We start from the raw sequence: 19449 nt of genomic DNA on the forward strand, positions 1-19449 counted from the left end.
CAAAATTAATACAAAACTAGACTTTAAAAATTATTATTATTATTATTATTATGTTTTAAAATAATAAAAAAATATTATATTTTAAAAAATATAATAATTATCATTTATTAAATATATATTGCTCGTCACATACACAATGACGAGTCAATTGATCTCGAGCTCGTTCTTCATTTCTTTAATACGGGATACGTCGATTTTATCGACTTTAACAAATAGCTTTTGCCCATAAGATCGAACTTCCTCCCTTCCTCCCCCGTTCTTTTTCTGGCTGGCGGATAAATTTATTATCGAGGACGTATCGTTTCGGCCGATTATCCAATTAAATGCCTACGCGGTCGATTCATCGCCCGCGTCTTCGCTTTGCAGAAAAAGCATCAGCTGATTGGCCGGCCACCTCCGCATTATGCGCGCGACATGGTCATATTCGTCGTCTCGATGACGATGACGATGATGATGATGATGATGATGATGATGATGATGATGATGATGATGATGATGATGATGATGATGATGATGATGATGATGATGATGACGATGATGATGATGATGATGATACGAATTATCGACGATGAAGTATCGCGTGCAACTCCCGTCAATTCCACACCGTGAATTATCAACAAGAGAGAGAGAGAGAGAGAGGGAGACTCTCGGGGCGCGAATCGAGGGTACAATCGCCGTTCTTGCTATTGAGAGAGGGAAGGGGGATGTAAACGGATGTTCCGCGATATCCGCGTGACGCGCGGTTCCGTATTGTACGCGCAACGGATTCCACAACATCCGTGCGCATCTTGTTCATTCTCTCCTCCACTTCCTGATTCTCCTCCGCCGACCAGATTGCAGCGGCAAATGCGATTTCTGCACCGATCGGGTCCGCGCGACGCCTAATACGGCATCTCGCGAATTAGATTTTGATCGAGATTCGACGTCACTTCGAAATCGCCGGATCCGACGACTAGTTCGCATTAATTTGACCCGCTAATGCGCGGTAATTAAGAGGATGCTGGTTAGGCCTGTTTTATCGACAAGCATTATTTTCATTTAACTCTTTATTGGCTATACAGAATAAAAAATCCTTTACTATATAATTAAAGTGTTTACAATAACAAATCTGGGCTACTACATATTGTATGTACTCGTATTTAAAAAATAAGAAAGCTAAATAATTAGTTTTTCTATTGGTCTTTTGCATTGGGTCAACCTAACCTAAACCTAAACGATAAGAAAACTGTAATTATTTAATTTTCTTGGTTTCTTTTTAAATACACATATAGTAGCCCAGATTTATTATTATCAATACTTTAATTCTAGTAAATGATTTTTCATTCTGTAAAGCCAATAAAGAATTAAATGAAAATAATATTTGTCGATAAAACAGACATAGTCAGCATCCCCTTAAGGAGTTTTATGATTTGCCTATTTTTCTTTTTTTTTTAACTATCTATTAAATGCCTACTGACATTGTTAGCGAAATGTGTATGATTTAATGACTTACTCGAGATATAAATAAATAATTTAGCGATTAAAGCAACGTTTATCGTAGTTTTCGTATTTTTGTTTTAATTAAATTATAAATTATTTTTTAATTATTTTTAATTATTTTTTTTATTTTGTATCTTTGTTTTTATTATATTATAAATTATTTTTTTTTAGCTAAGACAATACCTTTAAAAATCATATATATCAATATATCGTCAATATATATATCGAATATATGTGTAATAATTTATGTGTTACTAAACTTACCGTTTTGCGCCGCGATGACCTAATTCCCTGACCAGCTTCGACGTCCATTCGTAAAATCTGCCAACAAAAATATTTATAAAGAATTTAATTTAACCGATTAATTTAACGCAAATAACGTCTATTGAAACTATCGATACTTTAAACGAAGAGATCACATTATCAGATTGAATACTAAGAAAATATAATATATTATTAGCATTTAATTATTAATGTCTCCTATTTCTCTTTCTTTTACTTGTTCTATAAATATAATTTCTTTCAGCAATCTGGAGAATATGTGTAACAAATCGATACAGCTCCACATCTGTATCGAGTATCGTCCCCGAAAACAAGCAGACACTTGAACTGAATTTAAATGAAGCTTTTTGTCGCATATGTAATGGTTCGATTAAAAATTCCAGTCTCGCATTTCTATTTATTATGGAAATATAAGATTAATATTAAAATTAAATAATATAAAAAAATTAAAATTATCATTTATTGCTGATCTAAAGAGAGGATTAAAACAATTTTTGTAACATTAATTAATTTTATACATAATAACCAATGTATGATTATATTATTATATAATTATATAATTGATATCTAATTAATTTTATATGTATAAATAAATATATGTTTCCCCTCCTGTCACCAGCTCCTGGTTTTTATATTACTAATTTACTTTTGGTTTATATAAAATTATCATTATAATATTATACAAAATTAAAATTAATATTATAAAACTCGTGATAAAATTAAAGCTTATATAGAGAAATTTGTTTCTTGAGCATTTCAGGATTTTTTAAAGTTTCAGTTTTTCTGTTGTTTATTTCACTGTGAAAAAAACAGATAAAAATTTAATTTATTTTGCTATATATATGTGTGTGTGCGCGTGTGTGTACGTTCACGTGTTTTATGCATAAATCGGATTTTAAAAAAACCTAAAAAAGAGCAGATGCATTATCTCTCTAATATTTTTCTACTCGCGGAAAGTGACGCTTTAAAAAAATGCAACTAGGTCGCAAAACAGTGTTCTTCGTACTCTTTGTCTTTGCTTGACACAAATAGCTTTGCACATCAAATGTAAAAGGTATAAGGCCTGAAAAAGAAGTAGGTAGAATAGAAAATGTGACGCCACACATTTTTAATAAACTTGATGTTTCAAACAAGGATATATTTTCGACAATATCATGTCGATTATAGCATAAATAATAATTTATATCGAAGTATCTATATATACCAAAATCACTTTTTACGCTTTTACACTGAAAAAAATTGTATTCTCGAAATAACAGGATTGTACATTATAAAATCGTTTTTAACTATTTTTAGAATATTCTCTAAAATTAAAAATATATTCTTTGTTGATAATAAATGGTCGGTATGTTTTTTATGCAAATTCTTTTGTTAGCTATATGCTGTAAAATAATATACTTTTTAAATGTAAAAATAAATCACATTTCGTCAACATTTTTATTATATTTTTATTAAATTAAGTATATCTGATGTTGACTAGATCTGTTTTATCGGCAAAAATTATTTTTATTTAATTCTTTATTGGCTATACAGAATAAAAAATCCTTTACTAGAATTAAAGTATTCATAATAACAAATCTGGGCTATTACATATGTATATAAAAAAATAAGAAACTTAAATAATTACAGTTTTTCTATCAGTCTTTTGCATTCGGTCACCCTAACCTAAACTATAAGAAAACTAATTATTTAACTTTTTTGGTTTCTTTTTATATACATATAATAATCCAGATTTGTTATTATAAATACTTTAATTCTAGTAAAGGATTTTTCATTCTGTACAGCTAATAAATAGTTAAATAAAAATAACTATTTGTCGCTAAAACAGAGACCTAATCGGCATATCCTCTTAACAATAAATTTAAAAAATCCATTTGGCGCCGGAGAATTTAAAAACAGAATATTCTAAAAACGAGTGGAAAATTCTAAAAATGAGAGTACAATTTTTCCACTTTGTACATATTTGCACCGATTGATGAGCTAATACTATAGGAATTGGAGCTTCGCGGGTGTATCCTTCTTTTTTCTCGCCCAATTGAATATCTCCGTGGTTAATCTTTTCCTCTCTTTTTTTCTGACGCGTATACGCATCAATGGCAATCGAAAGGGATTATTAACCAGCCGCGCTCAGGGACACTTTTTGCCGTGTAATCTTCCGTTCGCGTCCGACCGACTCTCTCTCTCGTCGACGACTTAGCTCGCCCATCCATCGCAGGCGCGTATATAAAAGGACCGTAGTGGACGGCGATCCGGAGCAGTGTAGCACGACGTATGTCCGGTCTCGTGCCTATCCGACGTTCTCCCTCGAGTGATCGATCTCGCGTAACGCGTGATATACGTAAATATATATACATATATATATATTCATATATAGAGAGGCCGTACCCTCGCGTAGCGGTGAGCAACACGTGAGATCACCGTGAATTCTCGGTTCGGATCGAACGCTATAAAAGATGTCGCAGCCGGAACAAGGTGGCAGTGCGCAGTGCGACAAGGACATGTCGGCGTCAAAGAGCAGCTCGTTGTTGCGCCTGAATCAGGAGGTCCGTCGCGGCTCCGCCGACTGGCAGGAGCAGGCCGACAGCGACTCGGAGGTCAGCGATACCGATTTTCTCACCAAGGGCGCGTTCCTGCTCACCCCGAGCCACGAACTGAGCATGGAGAAGGCCGCCACCATCTGCGAGAAGATGAACTTCCGGTGAGAACCGCTTTGGGGTACCTATAGCACGGTCTGCTTTCAGGATTTTCCTTCTCGGGATGGGAGGGATACTTTGATAACTTATATTACGAACGAGGTCGAAGTGTCAGCAGTGTTTGAATTATTTTTATTTTATACCCTGTGTGTCACTCGCAAAAATTTTTCTCTATTATTACTGTAAAAAAATTACGTGTATCTTATGCAATATTTGAAGATGGGGGATATTTAGAAATTTGTGCAATTTAATCAAATGTTTAATGATGGGATTCAATATTTTGGAAGTAGGATCGAATTTGTTTGCATGGTCTCGAACTATCTATATCGGCACACTGAAAAAAAAATTTATTGATTTCGAATAAATATTTATTTCAATACTGTCTAATAAATAATTTATTTGGAAGTAATAATATTGATTTGATGTCAAAAATATTTATTATTTATACAATAATATATAAAAAAATTCTTTTCAAAACAGATAAATATTTATTTGTTTCAAATAAATAATTTATTAGGCAGTATTGAAATAAATATTTATTAGTTCAATAATTTTTTTCAGTGTATAATTACATAAAAAACAATACTTTTAAGTTGAGAAACAAGAATATTATCCAAGTAAATGCAAATAATATTTTCAAATGTAACTGTTTTAGATTTTATAACTTTGCACGCACTCTATATAAAATAATAATTCTTATCAATATTAATCGAATCCTAGAAAATAAAAATTGATTATTAGATTTGAGTGTATCTAAATAAGTGCGGATAGTTTAAGAAATAATTTTTTGTCGAAAGTTAAGGGAGATTTCTTATATAAAAATTAAGTTTTTTTTATCAAATTTTAGACAAATTAAAAAGTGAAACTTGATGGAAATTTTCTTCTAATAAAAAGGATATTTATTTATATTAAAAAAAAATAAAAACTTAATTTTTGCCTCCCTCTTTAGAAAAGTGTAACTTCTCAGGGATAAGGATATAAGAGTATATGTTTATATACATATATATAAGAAACCTCCCTTAATTTTCGACAAAAAATCATCTCATAAATTTTTTCGCACTTATTTAGATATACTCTGTATATCGATCCCATCCTAATGTTTTTTGTTCCATTGTACACAGACTACTTTTATTTTCTCCATCTTTTGTAAAATGAGAAAAGAATCTTGTAAAATTAACAAGATGTAAAATTATATTTTTGAATAGACGTATATTGACGAAAATTAATTACTTTAAACTCGTTGTGGTTTGAGTAAAAATTACAGAGTTTTTGATATATACTACTAAAATACATATTTATATGTGCACAAAAATCGGTTTATGCCAAAAAACAAATGTTCTTTCAACTCGTAATGTTCTCACTGACAGTGTTGTCTACGTTACTTCGACCTTCGCTTGGTTTAATCCACAGGAGATCCTAAAGTGCTCCGTGCACGAATCGAATCTAAAAGTAGTTAAGTCAGCTGGCGCGTCGCGCGAAGTAGTAGAAGCAGTAACAGGTCGGACAACAAATCCATTAAACCAACTACGTACTCCGATGCAATGTGTGTGTGTGTGTAGGTGTTATGTGCGTGAACTTTTTTGCGCATCGGCAACAAGCGCATGACAATGGCAGGAATTCACTCACAATTAACATCGCAAAGTTCTACAGAGAAAGAGAGAGAGAGAGAGACAAAGTAAATTAACTCTTAACCACGGATTGATTCTATAAAAATATAGAAAATATTAATATATAAATATTAATATTAGATAAGATATTATAAATATTATAAATAAAAAACATATGCATATATATATATATATGTAAATATTAATAATTATATATAGGATGTTTCTAAATAAGTCATATAAACATATATTCCTATATCCTTCTCTGAAGAGTTACACTTCTTCAAAAGAGAAGGTAAAAATTAAGTTTTTATTTTTCTCTCTTCAAGCTTTCCAGCGCATATTTTTAGATGCTTACAATCCAGTCGGTTAAAAAATTCTAATAAAAAATTGAATAAGGGTTGTTAGTTTCATCCCCTTATAACAATAACGGAAAAATTAAAAAAATATTAAGAAATATCCTGTTTACTGCTAGAAAATATCTATCAAATTTTATTTTTTAATTTGCCCAAAATTTGAAAAAAAAATTAAAAATCTAATTTTTATCTCTCTTTTTGAAGGAATGTAATTTTTCAAGAAGGGCTATAAAGAGGAGTATATGTTTATGAAACTCCCCCCCACCCCTTAATTTTCGACGAAGAACCATTTCTTAAAATGTTTCGCACTTCTTTAGAAACATCCTGTATATATGAATATTAATATTTGATAAAATATTAATATATAAATATTAATAACTCATTCGCGCGTCAAATTCCATTTTTAAATATAATTTTTCATAATTGATTTTTCTATTATAATTAAAACGACTTTCCCTTATACGATCTAGAGGTGCGTTTTCTTTGACGAAAACCGCCACGGGCATTCTCTTCAAGTTCAGCAACATCGAGGACTTTCAGGCAGTGTATAAAAAGGGTTTCCACAAAGTGACAGGCGCCCGTTTCTACAAAAAGGTGAATACTCTACCAACGAAATTTTCACGTTTTAATTTAGCTCCTTTCCGTTTTCTTATCACAGATATGGCGCTTTATACAGATAAATAATAGCTGACAAAATAATTCTGGTCGAGCCGGATAATTTAACGCATTACTGCTTTGAGACTTTTACATCTGGTGGTTTAGCTTTCTAAAGCTAAAATAGCTGACACAGAGGAATGCCTTATATAGTGCTTTGCAACTAATCTCTGGATCTGCATGGATTTTACCCTCGAGTAGTATAAACATATGTTGTGGATATATACAACAAAGTATAAATGGTTTACTTGCTTGAAAAATAACAGGAATATCTTGACAGTAGTGGCTCGCGTAAGCAATCCATTTATGTATTTACTTTAATTCGATTATTACTATATGGGATAAAATGCATGGATTCACGCTGTATTACGGTTGATTACATTTGTTTTATTTTTAGAAAAATTTTACTCTTCAAAATACATATAATTTTGCAATTTTTGGAATTAATTTCTCATCAGGAATAAACGTGGGGTAAATATATCTAATATGAATTATAACACATAATTAAATAGGTTGCTATACCGTGTAGACCGGCAAAGATCTTTACCGTCTACGTTCTCGATGTACCTGAGGAAGTGCCAGAAGACGATATTAGGCATGCTCTCTACAAATATCGATCTATCGTCGAAGTAACCAGGCTACCCCTGAATACGGGAACTGTTTGTGAGTCACGAAACTACAAATGTTTCTTCTCTAGATTTCTCTTGGTTGAGGAAAGTATCGGCTTTTATATACATATATACAAAATAATTCAAAATAATTGCGATAAATTTTAGGAGATGATTCTTGTCGAAAATTAAGAAGGATTTTTCATACACATATATACTTTTATATCGCTCCCTGAGAATTTACACTTCCCCAAAGGAGAGGTAAAAATTAAATTTTTATTTTTGTTCTAAAATTACAAAAAAAAAAAAAATGAAATTTGGTAGATATTTTTCACTAGTAAAAAGGATACTTATTAATATTTTGTTAATCTTTTCGTATTATTAAGAGGATGAAATTACTAGAAATCCTTATTCAATTCTTATTACATCTTTTGAGCGGGTCCTGGAATGTAATCATCTAAAAATTTGTGTTCAAAGCTTGATTCCTTTAGAAACTTTATAAAATCAATAGTTAAAAAAAAAAAAAATACATTGTCATGCACAGCATGGTTACAAATTACGAGAAGTTGAAATATACAATAAAAAAGCAAGTAAAATAAAATTATAGTAAATGTTGGAAAAATGGAATAAAAACACATTTTTTGGGGAAAAAATAAAAATTTAATTTTATCCCCCTTTTAGACAAGTATAATTTCAGAGAGAAAAATATATGAGGTTGTATGTTTACATAAAAAACTTCTCTTTTAATTTTCTACAAAAAATTATTTCCTATCGCACTTTTTTAAAATTGCTTTGTATATCGCCTAATGTGATAGATTAATTATGCTCTCTTCTTGGAGTAATTTCAGCAAAATTTTTATATATTTTAAAATAATTTAATATATATTTCAATATTTCAATATAATTTATACTTTAAAATATATAATTTTAATATTTGTTTGTATACATTTATTTTTGCATATAATTTAAGATTTCAATCTCTCTACGAGAGACTTATTTCGCAAAAATCTCGATATTTGCGAAGCACACCCACGAATAATAACACAAATATTCAACGCGAATGTCAAACAATATTATATACATGTTTTTGTATTTCGCGTAAAATGTCAAATCTCGAGAAATTGTGCACACAATTGTGACATTATATTTGACATTATATTCTTTATGCACGAGTATTATATAAAAGCGCCATTACTTTCCCTGTGACGCATCGAGCCGAGTGTGTGCAATAAAATGCCCGTGTGTTAAATAAATCAGTGAAGGCCATCAATGACAAGCTAAAGAGCGACGCGCAGAATCTCAACGAGCCGGCGACGATTTATACGGGGCCACCCGTTATAAGGGTTACCCTGGCCAGCGTGGAGGAGACCTCGATGCTACTGAGCCGTGGTTTGGATTTTTATGGGGCCACATATTTCCCCACCGAAACGCCCCATCCAGCCGCTCAACCCCTCGCCAAATACAAAAACAACAGGTGGGAAGTGAATTCTCTTGCTCGTGCTCGACGCGAGCGGCACGCGTGATTCATTGAACGACAAATTTGTAGCCGCGTTAAAAATTGCGCGCGAAAATTCCGTCATATCCGGTCCCGCCCGATATTTTCATTAATTATATCATCGGCAATATGGTGGCTATTTAAACGTCTATTATTTCGAAATTAATAGCTGTCTTATTAATTCGCTATTTCCCTATAACAGCACACGCATATTCGAAAGACGTTCAGAGGATATTCAAATGTCCTCTGGATATCCTCTGAACGTTTTTTTTGATATGTTATGCTGTTAGGGTTTAATAATGATATTACAGGAAATAATTTTTACGAAACGCATGATTCGATAAGTGTCATCGATATTTTTCTCCTCCTTTTTTTGTTAAGAGGATGCTGGATTAGTACTGTTTTATCGATCGAAAAGTAAAGTTAGATTCGACATATATAAATCTATTTATTGGCTATACGGATTGTTTATTACCTAAAATTATAAGCTAACGCGGTTTGTTAATATATTAATATCCACTTTAATTGAAGAAAAGGATTTATCAATCTGTATATAGCCAATCAAATTCTCTTGCTCGTGCTTGACGCGAGCGGCACGCGTGATTCATTGAACGACAAATTTGTAGCCGCGTTAAAAATTGCGCGCGAAAATCCCGTCATATCCGGTCCCGCCTGATATATTCATTAATTATATCATCGGCAATATGGTGGCTATTTAAACGTCCATTATTTCGAAATTAATAGCTGTCTTATTAATTCGCTATTTCCCTATAACAGCACACGCATATTCGAAAGACGTTCAGAGGATATTCAACTGTCCTCTGGATATCCTCTGAACGTTTTTTTATATGTTATGCTGTTAGGGTTTAATAATGATATTACAGGAAATAATTTTTACGAAACGCATGATTCGATAAGTGTCATCAATATTTTTCTCCTCCTTTTTTTGTTAAGAGGATGCTGGATTAGTACTGTTTTATCGATCGAAAAGTAAGGTTAGATTCGACATATATAAATCTATTTATTGGCTATACGGATTGTTTATTACCTAAAATTATAAGCTAACGCGGTTTGTTAATATATTAATATCTACTTTAATTGAAGAAAAGGATTTATCAATCTGTATATATAGCCGATCAAAATATAAATTTAAAAAATCAAAATATTTATAGTCGAATCTAACCTCACTTTTCGATCGGTAACATGAAACTATCCTCTTAATTATGTCGTTTTAGTTCTTTGTAAAAAAAGGCATCTATCTACTTATGTCTTGGAATGAAAAATTTTTAGAAAAAGGAAGCCGTAAAATCGCTATTACAATTTAAATTGTAATCTTCTAGCTCTAAAAAAAAAAAGGAAATGATGGTGGCGCCATTACGTGTGATCCGCTCTTCCACTTGGCCGTAATATCTTTAATGGAACATTGCCAATAAAACACAAAAGGTTTGCGGGCATTAGGGGAAAACGGATCGTTTCAGAAAAAAAAGGAGGGGAAAAAAAAGAAAAGAGGAGCGCGCGGGCGACCCCCCTTTCACGTGTTTCGCCATTGCAGATGGATCGAGCTGGCGTCGATCGGCGCGGGACAAAGAGTGAGGGACCTACTTCCGGTCTTTGACAACGCGGGCTTCAACAAATTGCCACCTCCGGCGAGCCGTGTAATAAAACCGCAAAGAAACTGACACGTCCCCCTCCCCCCTCCCCACCTGACCCCCCCCCCCCTCTTCCCGGCTGACACCCCGAATTCTTCGACGGCCGCCGCCGAAGCCACACCGCGATCGATAGTGGCGGCGAATCGAGGGGAGGACGCCATCGCGAGGACACGACGCTACGACCTGAGGACGACGACGAGAGTTAGCTCGATCGAAATTCGGAAAATGACACAGGATTTTCCTTCCATTCGAGCCACCTCAGCGCGATTTTAATCCTTCGATCGCGACGCGTGAAAGAACGAGGGATATCAACTGTTCGTGCATCTGAGATTGAGTGTATGGAAAATTATATATTTTTTCTCTCTCGAATATCGAAATTTGATTTGGAATTATGAAATTTTGATTTTCTATAAGGAAGCTTAAATTGTTGATAGCTAGAAGGGATTTGATGCCTTGGTATCTTTCTAAAAGGTTTTTTTTTATAACCGATATGATTTTTCAGTACTTTGTTTGAGAGAAAAAGGGAGATTATATTTTACATCTCGAAATTTGAGAGAAATATTTTTCTTTCGAATACATATATTGTCTACTAATATCTTAACTAGATTTATTACGAGCTTATGACAAAAATAGATACGGAAATTAATTTATCTTCCTAATTACAATTTCAAAAGAAATGATAAAATAAAGAAAATTATAAGGAAAATTATATTGTCTTGAATATCGAATGGATAATCGAAATTTGATGTTGAATTATGAAATGTTGATTTTATTTGCTTAGAGGAACTTTAAATTATTGATCATTATAAAGGAATTTGATTATTGTCTGTCTATCTTAAATCTTTAAAAGATCCTTTATAATCGATATGATTTTTCGGGTTCAAAAGTAAATGATTTTTCCTTTATTTTACTTGAGAGAAAAAGAGAGATTATATTTTCATCCCTCGTTTACATACAAAAATAAAATAAAATTTGAGAAAAATATTTTTCTTTTAAATGTATACAAGATATTTATAAACAAGTGCGAAAAATTTTAAGAAATGAAGAATCTTTGTCGAAAATTAAAGGGGTTTTTATATAAACTATATATCTCTCTCTGAGAATTTACATTGCTCCAAAATGGAAAATAAAATTAGATTTCTTTTCTTGAAAACTATTGATTTTACTAAAAACAAAGTTTTTAAAAGAATCAAGCTTTCTAACGCATATTTTTAGATGATTACTCGTTCTGACTCGTTAAAAAGTTTTCATAAAAAATTGAGTAGAGGTTGTTAGTTTCATCCCCATTTTATATAATACGATATAGAAAGATTAAAAATATATTAATTAATATCTTTTAAACTAGAGTGGAAAAAATATCCTTCAAATTTCACTTTTTAACTTGTCTACAATTTAAAAAAAAATTTAATTTTTACCTCCCTCTTTGAAGGAACTTCTCAAGAAGAATTAACGCTTAACTTTCGACAAAGAACTATCTTCTAAAGTTTCTCGCATTTATTTAAAAATACCCTGTATATATATTATCTACTAATATCTTAATTAGATTTATTAAATTGTGACAAAAAATACTTACATTAATTAATTTTTCCAATTACAATTTCCAGAAAAAATCTCTTTAAATTTAATTAATAATTTTTTAAAATTAAAATTTAATTAACTAGAATTTTTTACTAATTCTTTTACAAAAATTTCTTCTTTTAAAATATTAATTCGGAGACTCCGAATTATATCAAAAAATTCTAGTTGACATAAAATACCTCTCAGATGCATGTGCGACCGATGGAGGGTCAAGCGTAAATGGGTAAAGAGAAGCTGAATTATACTCTCGCGAGTCATGGAGCCATTTCTGAGCATGCACACGCGTAAGATACATCGTACCGTTTCACAGGTCGACGTGTGCCTTCTCCTCCCACACATACACACATACATATACACACACAGAGTGAAGGTTCCTATTTTTCCGCCGGCAGAAAGGTCAGCGCCGTCGTATCAAACGCAATATATATATATATACTATATACGAAATTACTGTTCCTATCGGTCGCCTACTTTAACGCCAGTCACGCGAGTAATATTATCTTAAAATACATCAGATTGATTACACACGCTAGAAATTAATTCGCCAACGCGCTGATTAACAAGGTTCTCGCGGGATAAAAGGTAATCGAACGTCATACACGTGATTACTCACGAAGATGAATCACGATAATATATGTAATAGATCTTTGAAGTTGCTTGAATTGTGTAAACCGGCGTGTTTTATTTTTAAAAATTATCTAATTTAATAAAAATGTATGATGTTTTTTTTTTACTATATCGATAAATTCGTTAATTATTAAATTTGTACTACTTATTGAGAAAAGCTATTATTACACAACATAAATACGTATATTACATGTAGATTGATGAGTACAAAATAGGAATGATTTTCAGGAGAACACTTTTGAAACATAAACCCTCTGTTGAAAGATTACAAATTTATTATTAATTAATAATATAATATTCATAAATTATAATAACATATTTAAATATATATACATATATGTATGAGTAATAATTTATTAATTATTGCGTATCGATTTTATGACGTTTAAATATAACAGCTAGTATTTATTGTTTATTTATGATGTAATATAACTGTAAGTAATAAATAAATATATAATATTTTCAATTAAAAGTATGCCATAAATTTCCGAATGTTTAAATATATATTAAATATTTTAAAAATTGTTAATATGTATATTTAATTGAATTACAATGAAGATAACAAATAAAATAAACATGTAATGAAAGAAAAGTTTCTTTAATAATTCGTTAATTAATATTTTTCCTTTGAATAAGTATGTGATATTAAATGAAAAAGAAGTGAAAATATTTGCAATAAATCCTGGACAGATTGTAACATCCTTCGAGTTGATATATATATATAACAAGAAATATATAAAATGAAAATAAGTAATTAAAGGATTTATCAGACGAGAGGAAAATATCGAGTGCGGATGAGAGAATGCATTTATTACGAGGGGGCGAGAGAAAGGGGGTGGTTTTTTGTTCCTTATTCGAGGGCTTTAGTCGACGACATAAACGTCGCGAGCTTTTTATTACTGAGCGGCAATTCAATAACGATGACATTTACTTTGCGCGCATGCAATGTACATGCGCGCTCTTATTAGGATATATATTATGCCACCCGTGCGTTACGTAACCGGTAATATATTCCGTTATATAAACGTTCCGTTGCAATTACGTAATGCCGTGTATGGACGGGACGTATCTACTTGATGACTTGATCGTGATATATGCAGCCGTACTTCGCCATCCGTATGAAAGCCATAACTAATGTATATACGCCCCTTTATTGTCAAAAAATTGTACTACATGTATATTTTTACGTTTATTTTAAAGATTTTCTGTTTTATCGTCCTCTACCAGTGGGAGGCGAAACGAGATTGCGATAAGAATTTAAAAAGGGTGATGCAATTTCTCCTCCTTTCTTCGCCTCTCCTTCTCTCACATAATTTAAGTGAGGAAACTTGGTAAATTCTTTTGATTTTGATGAAATTTTATACATGTGTTTAGAAATTTTCAATTGCTGTAAAAAATTATTTTGAAGGGTAAAACTTCCAGCTTTTTATTTTTTGACATTTTTCGAAAAGCATTTGAAATATACGAAAATATTTTATATAATTTTTGTAGTAAAATATCTTTATTTAATCACATTAATAAAATTTTGAAAAAATAAAAAAAATCTTTTAATCTTAAAAAAAATTGTTTTCTCAAAATTGTATTAATGTGATTAAATGTAGATATTTTACAATTGAACTTTATATACATGGAGGGGGGACAAATAAATTTAGAAATTTTAAGATCAATCAAAATTAATATTGGACGCTAGTGGTGAAAATAAACTTGGCAAAATTGATTTCGACGTAACTAGCAATTTTATTCAATACTTTCACGACATGTTTCAACATTGTTAAAAACTATTGTGTAATATTGTGTTATAGAATTCTCACTTGATAAGGATCACAACCAAATGGTCGAAACGTCGTGAAAGTATTGAATAAAATTGCTAGTTACGTCGAAATCAATTTTGCCAAGTTTAGAAATTTTAAGTTTCTGCTAAAAAATGAAAATAATGAAACCGTTTCTCATATGCCTTCTGCTTTTCTCATATCAAAAAATATTTGATGTCAAATTTTTATAATTAAAATACCTTTTTAATACAATTTTGAAAAAAATATTTTTTTTCGAAAATGTAAAAAAATTATTTTTTAAAAATATTATTAATATGATTAAATAGAGATAATTTTGCCATAAAATATTTTTTGACATCTCGAATCGCTTTTTGAGATATATCGAGATATGCAAAAAAGTCGTTCTGCATATGAGGGATAATTTTACTTCTTAAGGGAATGCTGACCATGACTGTTTTACAGACTTTGAGTTCAAGGCTTTTCTTTTTATTAGCCATACAGATTGAAAAATCCTTCTTCACAATTAAAGTACTAATAATAATGAACGGGGAGCGCAGTAATTTCGTATAAAAAAACAATAACAGTTAAAAAATTATAGTTATTTTATCGGACTCTTGCATTAGCTCATAACAATACTTATTTAATACAAAAGTTCTGCAGTTTATTTGTGCACAAAATATGGAGCTCCTAATAGAGATGACAGGAAAGAATAATACAGAAGTGATAAAAATGAGATTAAAAGACTGTATCAAAAGATTCGCACTTGAATTAATTATGTATGTATATATTACATGCGGAATCGAAGTCGAGGCATAAAACAGCAAACATTAGTTGCAGGACGCGCTCCCCATTCATTATTATCAGTACTTTCATTGTAGAAGATTTTTCAATCTGTATATATATTCAATAAAAAGTGAACCTAACCTAACTTAAAGTCGATAAAACAAAACAATGGCAACATCCCCTTAAGGGGATGCCGGATGTCTGTTTTATCGATCAGATGATTATAGAGTTTTCTGCACCGAAATCTTTTTATTGGTTTAATAAAATAATAAATGCTTTTCCACAATTAAAACACGTACAGAAACAAAGTGGGAACCTACTGATTTTATGTTAAAAACAAGAAAAAATTTAAAAACTAAAATTTCTTTATCGACTTCGTCGTCAGGTTGAAAAAAATAATCGTTTAATTAAAAGTTCTGCTGTTTGTACGTACAAAATAAGATAGGTTCCGACTAGAAATTGAATGAAGAAGTATTAGTATATTTTTAGATATAAGTTTAAAAACCTAATAAATAAGAAAACGGTGCAGAAAATTTTCACGCATATCTGTTGTATACGTGCATATGTTTAGACATGTGTGGTGCTAACCTATCGGAGTTCAGCCGTCTCTCCGGCATCCCCTTAATAGATATACTTAAATAAATCGAACACTTTAGCTTATAAAACAATTGCGTTCAAATTGTTATCTTTATTCCCTCTATAATAATGAATAAAAAGAGAAAGAGAAAGAGAGAGAGAGTCGAAGAAAAAAAGCGAAGATTATACCTGCGTCTTATAACACCGCGCTTTATTTTTGATTATTTTCACGACGCCGACGGGGACGAGAAGAGTGGCCGTCGCTTTTAACAAGGAGAGACTTTATCAGGAAAAGAGCCCGTGGAAAGAGAGAAACTTGGCCGCGATGAGTGGTGGTCACAGGAGGGTATAAGTAATTCTCCGAGAGAATGCTATTACGTCCTGCTGCGCCTTCGCTCGGGGGGACGAGGGCTATTTCGACGCGTAATATGAGAGAGGGTGGATATGGGAGGTGGTAAATGTCAGCTATGTATGAAAGAGAGTGCCGCCATAAGAGAGCGAACGTGGCGCGGACAGAGCCGGGTTATCCGCCATCGCGCAGGGATTGGGGGTGAAGCAAGAAGCTCGGGGGACCGGCGATAAATTGTGTGTGCGTCTTCTGAAAAAATCTCAGGTAACTTAAAATATTGTACGGCTTTTTTCCTCCTAAACATATGAGAGAGGAAACACCACCGCCGGGCGGATTAAATGACGACATTCGCTCTGTTTGCGGGTTATTTGTTACAAGTTGAAGCTATGTCTTTCATGTAATTTCATGTAATTTAAAATGTAATCAACTGCAACTTAATTTACTTATAATTTATTTCTATGAATAAAATTAATTTAGCCTTATGAATAAAATTAATTATTAATTAATTTTGTAACAATTGAGATTTAATACAATATAAAATTATAAATAAAATACATTTTAATTAAATCATGTGATGAAATCATTCAATATAATATATGTAAATATAATATGCCTTGTAAAATAATATACATTAATTTTATTTAGTACATTAGTATAATTCTTAGTATAAGTATAAGATAATATTTTATAAATTTATTTTAAGTAAAATAACGGTGTATAATACAAAAAAAGATATATATATATATATATATATTTTTTTTATTATTTCTAAATTACTGTAAACTCAAGGAAGAATTGCAGAAAAACGACATTATCCTCGAAGTTTACTGTGTGAAAAAATACGCGCGACGGCAACTGCCGCCAATTTACCCACTCCAAATTTTTACGCAACGCGGCGGATTTTTAGGACGAGTTAAAGTGAGAAACCTAGTTTTGTTAATGGCCGTAACTTTATTCCAGAGGACGAGCGGCCGAGCTTCGCTCACCAACAAGTGCCATTATCACCGCCTCTCGACTTTGTAACCATAGACTAATTTCGCTTGAAGAGTCTGCCGGACAGTTAATCGGTCTTCTATTTTTTTTAGTCGCCGTCTCCGCGAATTCCAATTTTGCGCGCAAAGAAATTTCCGAAAGTTAAGCGCGACGTTTAATTGCGTTTTCCCCGTGGTGATTACGAAAAAATACGCAACCCCTAAGATTTTCATCGGACACAATTTAGAGACTGTATTCGACACGTATCAATTTATAAAGAAAAAATCAAGACTCTTAGCTATTTTCAATGTAAATTAATTTTAATATTAAATATAATACGTTGCTTTCAAAGACTTGTAATATATTGATTTTGGCATCTATTGCAAAATCTTTATTTTATAATTTAATATAACACTTGAAAAAATTAGTCAAAAGTCTGCTCACTTCTTTAATTTCAATAAAAAGTAAATTAATTTTTTTGGAGGCAAATATATCAAATACTATCAAAATAGATTTTATTCTCTTTCAATGAGCGTGTTAATAAAACACTGCAAACCATTGTTTACATAGTAGGAGAATGTAATTATGAAAGAGGAGGAATGTAATTATGAAAGATTCAACTAAAGAGTTATTATGAATAATAATACACGAGTCAAATCAAGAAATTTAAGTAACAACGGGATGAATTAACGTTAATTAATGATTATTTTAAGAAATACAAGGGATAATATTCCGAATTTACTTTGCAACATGTGTGCGAAATATTTTTATAGTATGTGTAAAATAGTTTTTGATGATACTTTTTCCCTTTTTTTAATTATCAGACTTTATATTGTGTGATGTGTACTATTTATACACGATTATAATATAAAATTTATTATATTGTCATTCGCGAGATTCGATCGAGCAGACTGTGATATTATGAGCCACTCTGTGTATCGTCTCATTATCTTTTGATAGAGAAACCAGATCCGCAGTACCGGAAAATTATTATATAAACGCGATGATTCGCTATGATCATCATTAGCGATTATCTGATCGCGCGATTAATTAATTCTCGCGATATAAACGACAAGTAAAAAATGACAACTATTTCTCTCGCAATATATATTTATTTGTAAGTAAGAATATAAGCGATAAGAAATGGAAGATATGACATTTACGAGCAATAATATTTCATCTGTAAATGTGTTTGAAATTGAATATATGTATTGTGCATCGCAATTTCAATTTTTTGCCTTTAAATATAACATCTATTTTTATGCTGTAAACATGAAAAAATACATGACTCACTGAATCGAATAATTGAAATAACGAGGAAAAACATGATCGACAAAGCAAGATAAACACAATACATTTTTTATTATATTGTATAATATATTTCTATAATTTATTTTTTATATAATTACATATAAAATTATATTATAAATTATATAATAAAAATTATAATTATATAATAAATTATAATTATATAAAATTAAATAACACTATATAATAATAAATATATTTTATATAATTATATATAAAATTTCTTATTATATAACAATTCAATTCTTATTTATCGTATTTTATGAAAGAGCGTCTGATTTTTGCATCGATCACGAACTGCGCATAAATTATTCAATTCGACACTATTTCAGCCCGAATAAAAATTACAATGTATCTCTTGGAAAAAATGAGACAGAGCGGTTCAGTCGAGTAGAAAATGCGATAACTCGGAATCACTGTCGAGTCGAAATCACTGTTGAGTCGGTTTATTCGCCGAAACAGGGAAGCGTGTCGAATCGATTAAAAATGTATGCGGAACGTGTGCTAAGCAGCGGATAGGCTTTGGGAAAAGGCCTCGGGGGAATCACCCCGAGAAAGGGAAACGTTCGTTTATCAGGCGGTCGAGGAGGGAACGAGAATCGATCGAAGGATCGAGGTATAGGCCTGCTTGCAAGCTCGAATATTGGCAATGAGAGATGGA

At 31.4% G+C, this 19449-nt stretch overlaps 1 protein-coding gene and 2 long non-coding RNA genes across 5 annotated transcripts in view; 2 read left to right on the forward strand and 1 right to left on the reverse strand.

Moving 5' to 3' along the window:
• LOC146724681 (uncharacterized) overlaps positions 1-2134 on the forward strand; it is a 108749-nt gene extending 106615 nt beyond the window's left edge. The window contains exon 3 of the long non-coding RNA XR_014923994.1: positions 2006-2134. This is a non-coding gene — a long non-coding RNA (uncharacterized LOC146724681). The remainder of the gene's footprint in view (positions 1-2005) is intronic.
• Positions 1-19449, reverse strand: part of LOC114930721 (uncharacterized) — a 230877-nt gene that overhangs the window by 160910 nt on the left and 50518 nt on the right. For all 3 annotated transcript variants that reach the window (XR_014923993.1, XR_014923992.1, XR_003819509.2), the window contains one exon: positions 1744-1800. This is a non-coding gene — a long non-coding RNA (uncharacterized LOC114930721). The remainder of the gene's footprint in view (positions 1-1743; positions 1801-19449) is intronic.
• LOC114930720 (uncharacterized) lies at positions 4030-11764 on the forward strand. The gene is made up of 5 exons (XM_029302572.2): positions 4030-4459; positions 6888-7011; positions 7584-7734; positions 8937-9153; positions 10727-11764. Exons 1-5 carry the CDS (start codon positions 4215-4217, stop codon positions 10851-10853), a joined length of 864 nt encoding a protein of 287 aa, XP_029158405.1. The 5' UTR covers positions 4030-4214; the 3' UTR covers positions 10854-11764.

The sequence above is a fragment of the Nylanderia fulva genome, unplaced genomic scaffold, assembly GCF_048542155.1.
Source record: "Nylanderia fulva isolate GAGA-0341 unplaced genomic scaffold, ASM4854215v1 Scaffold120, whole genome shotgun sequence".
NCBI classification, from domain to species: domain Eukaryota; kingdom Metazoa; phylum Arthropoda; class Insecta; order Hymenoptera; family Formicidae; genus Nylanderia; species Nylanderia fulva.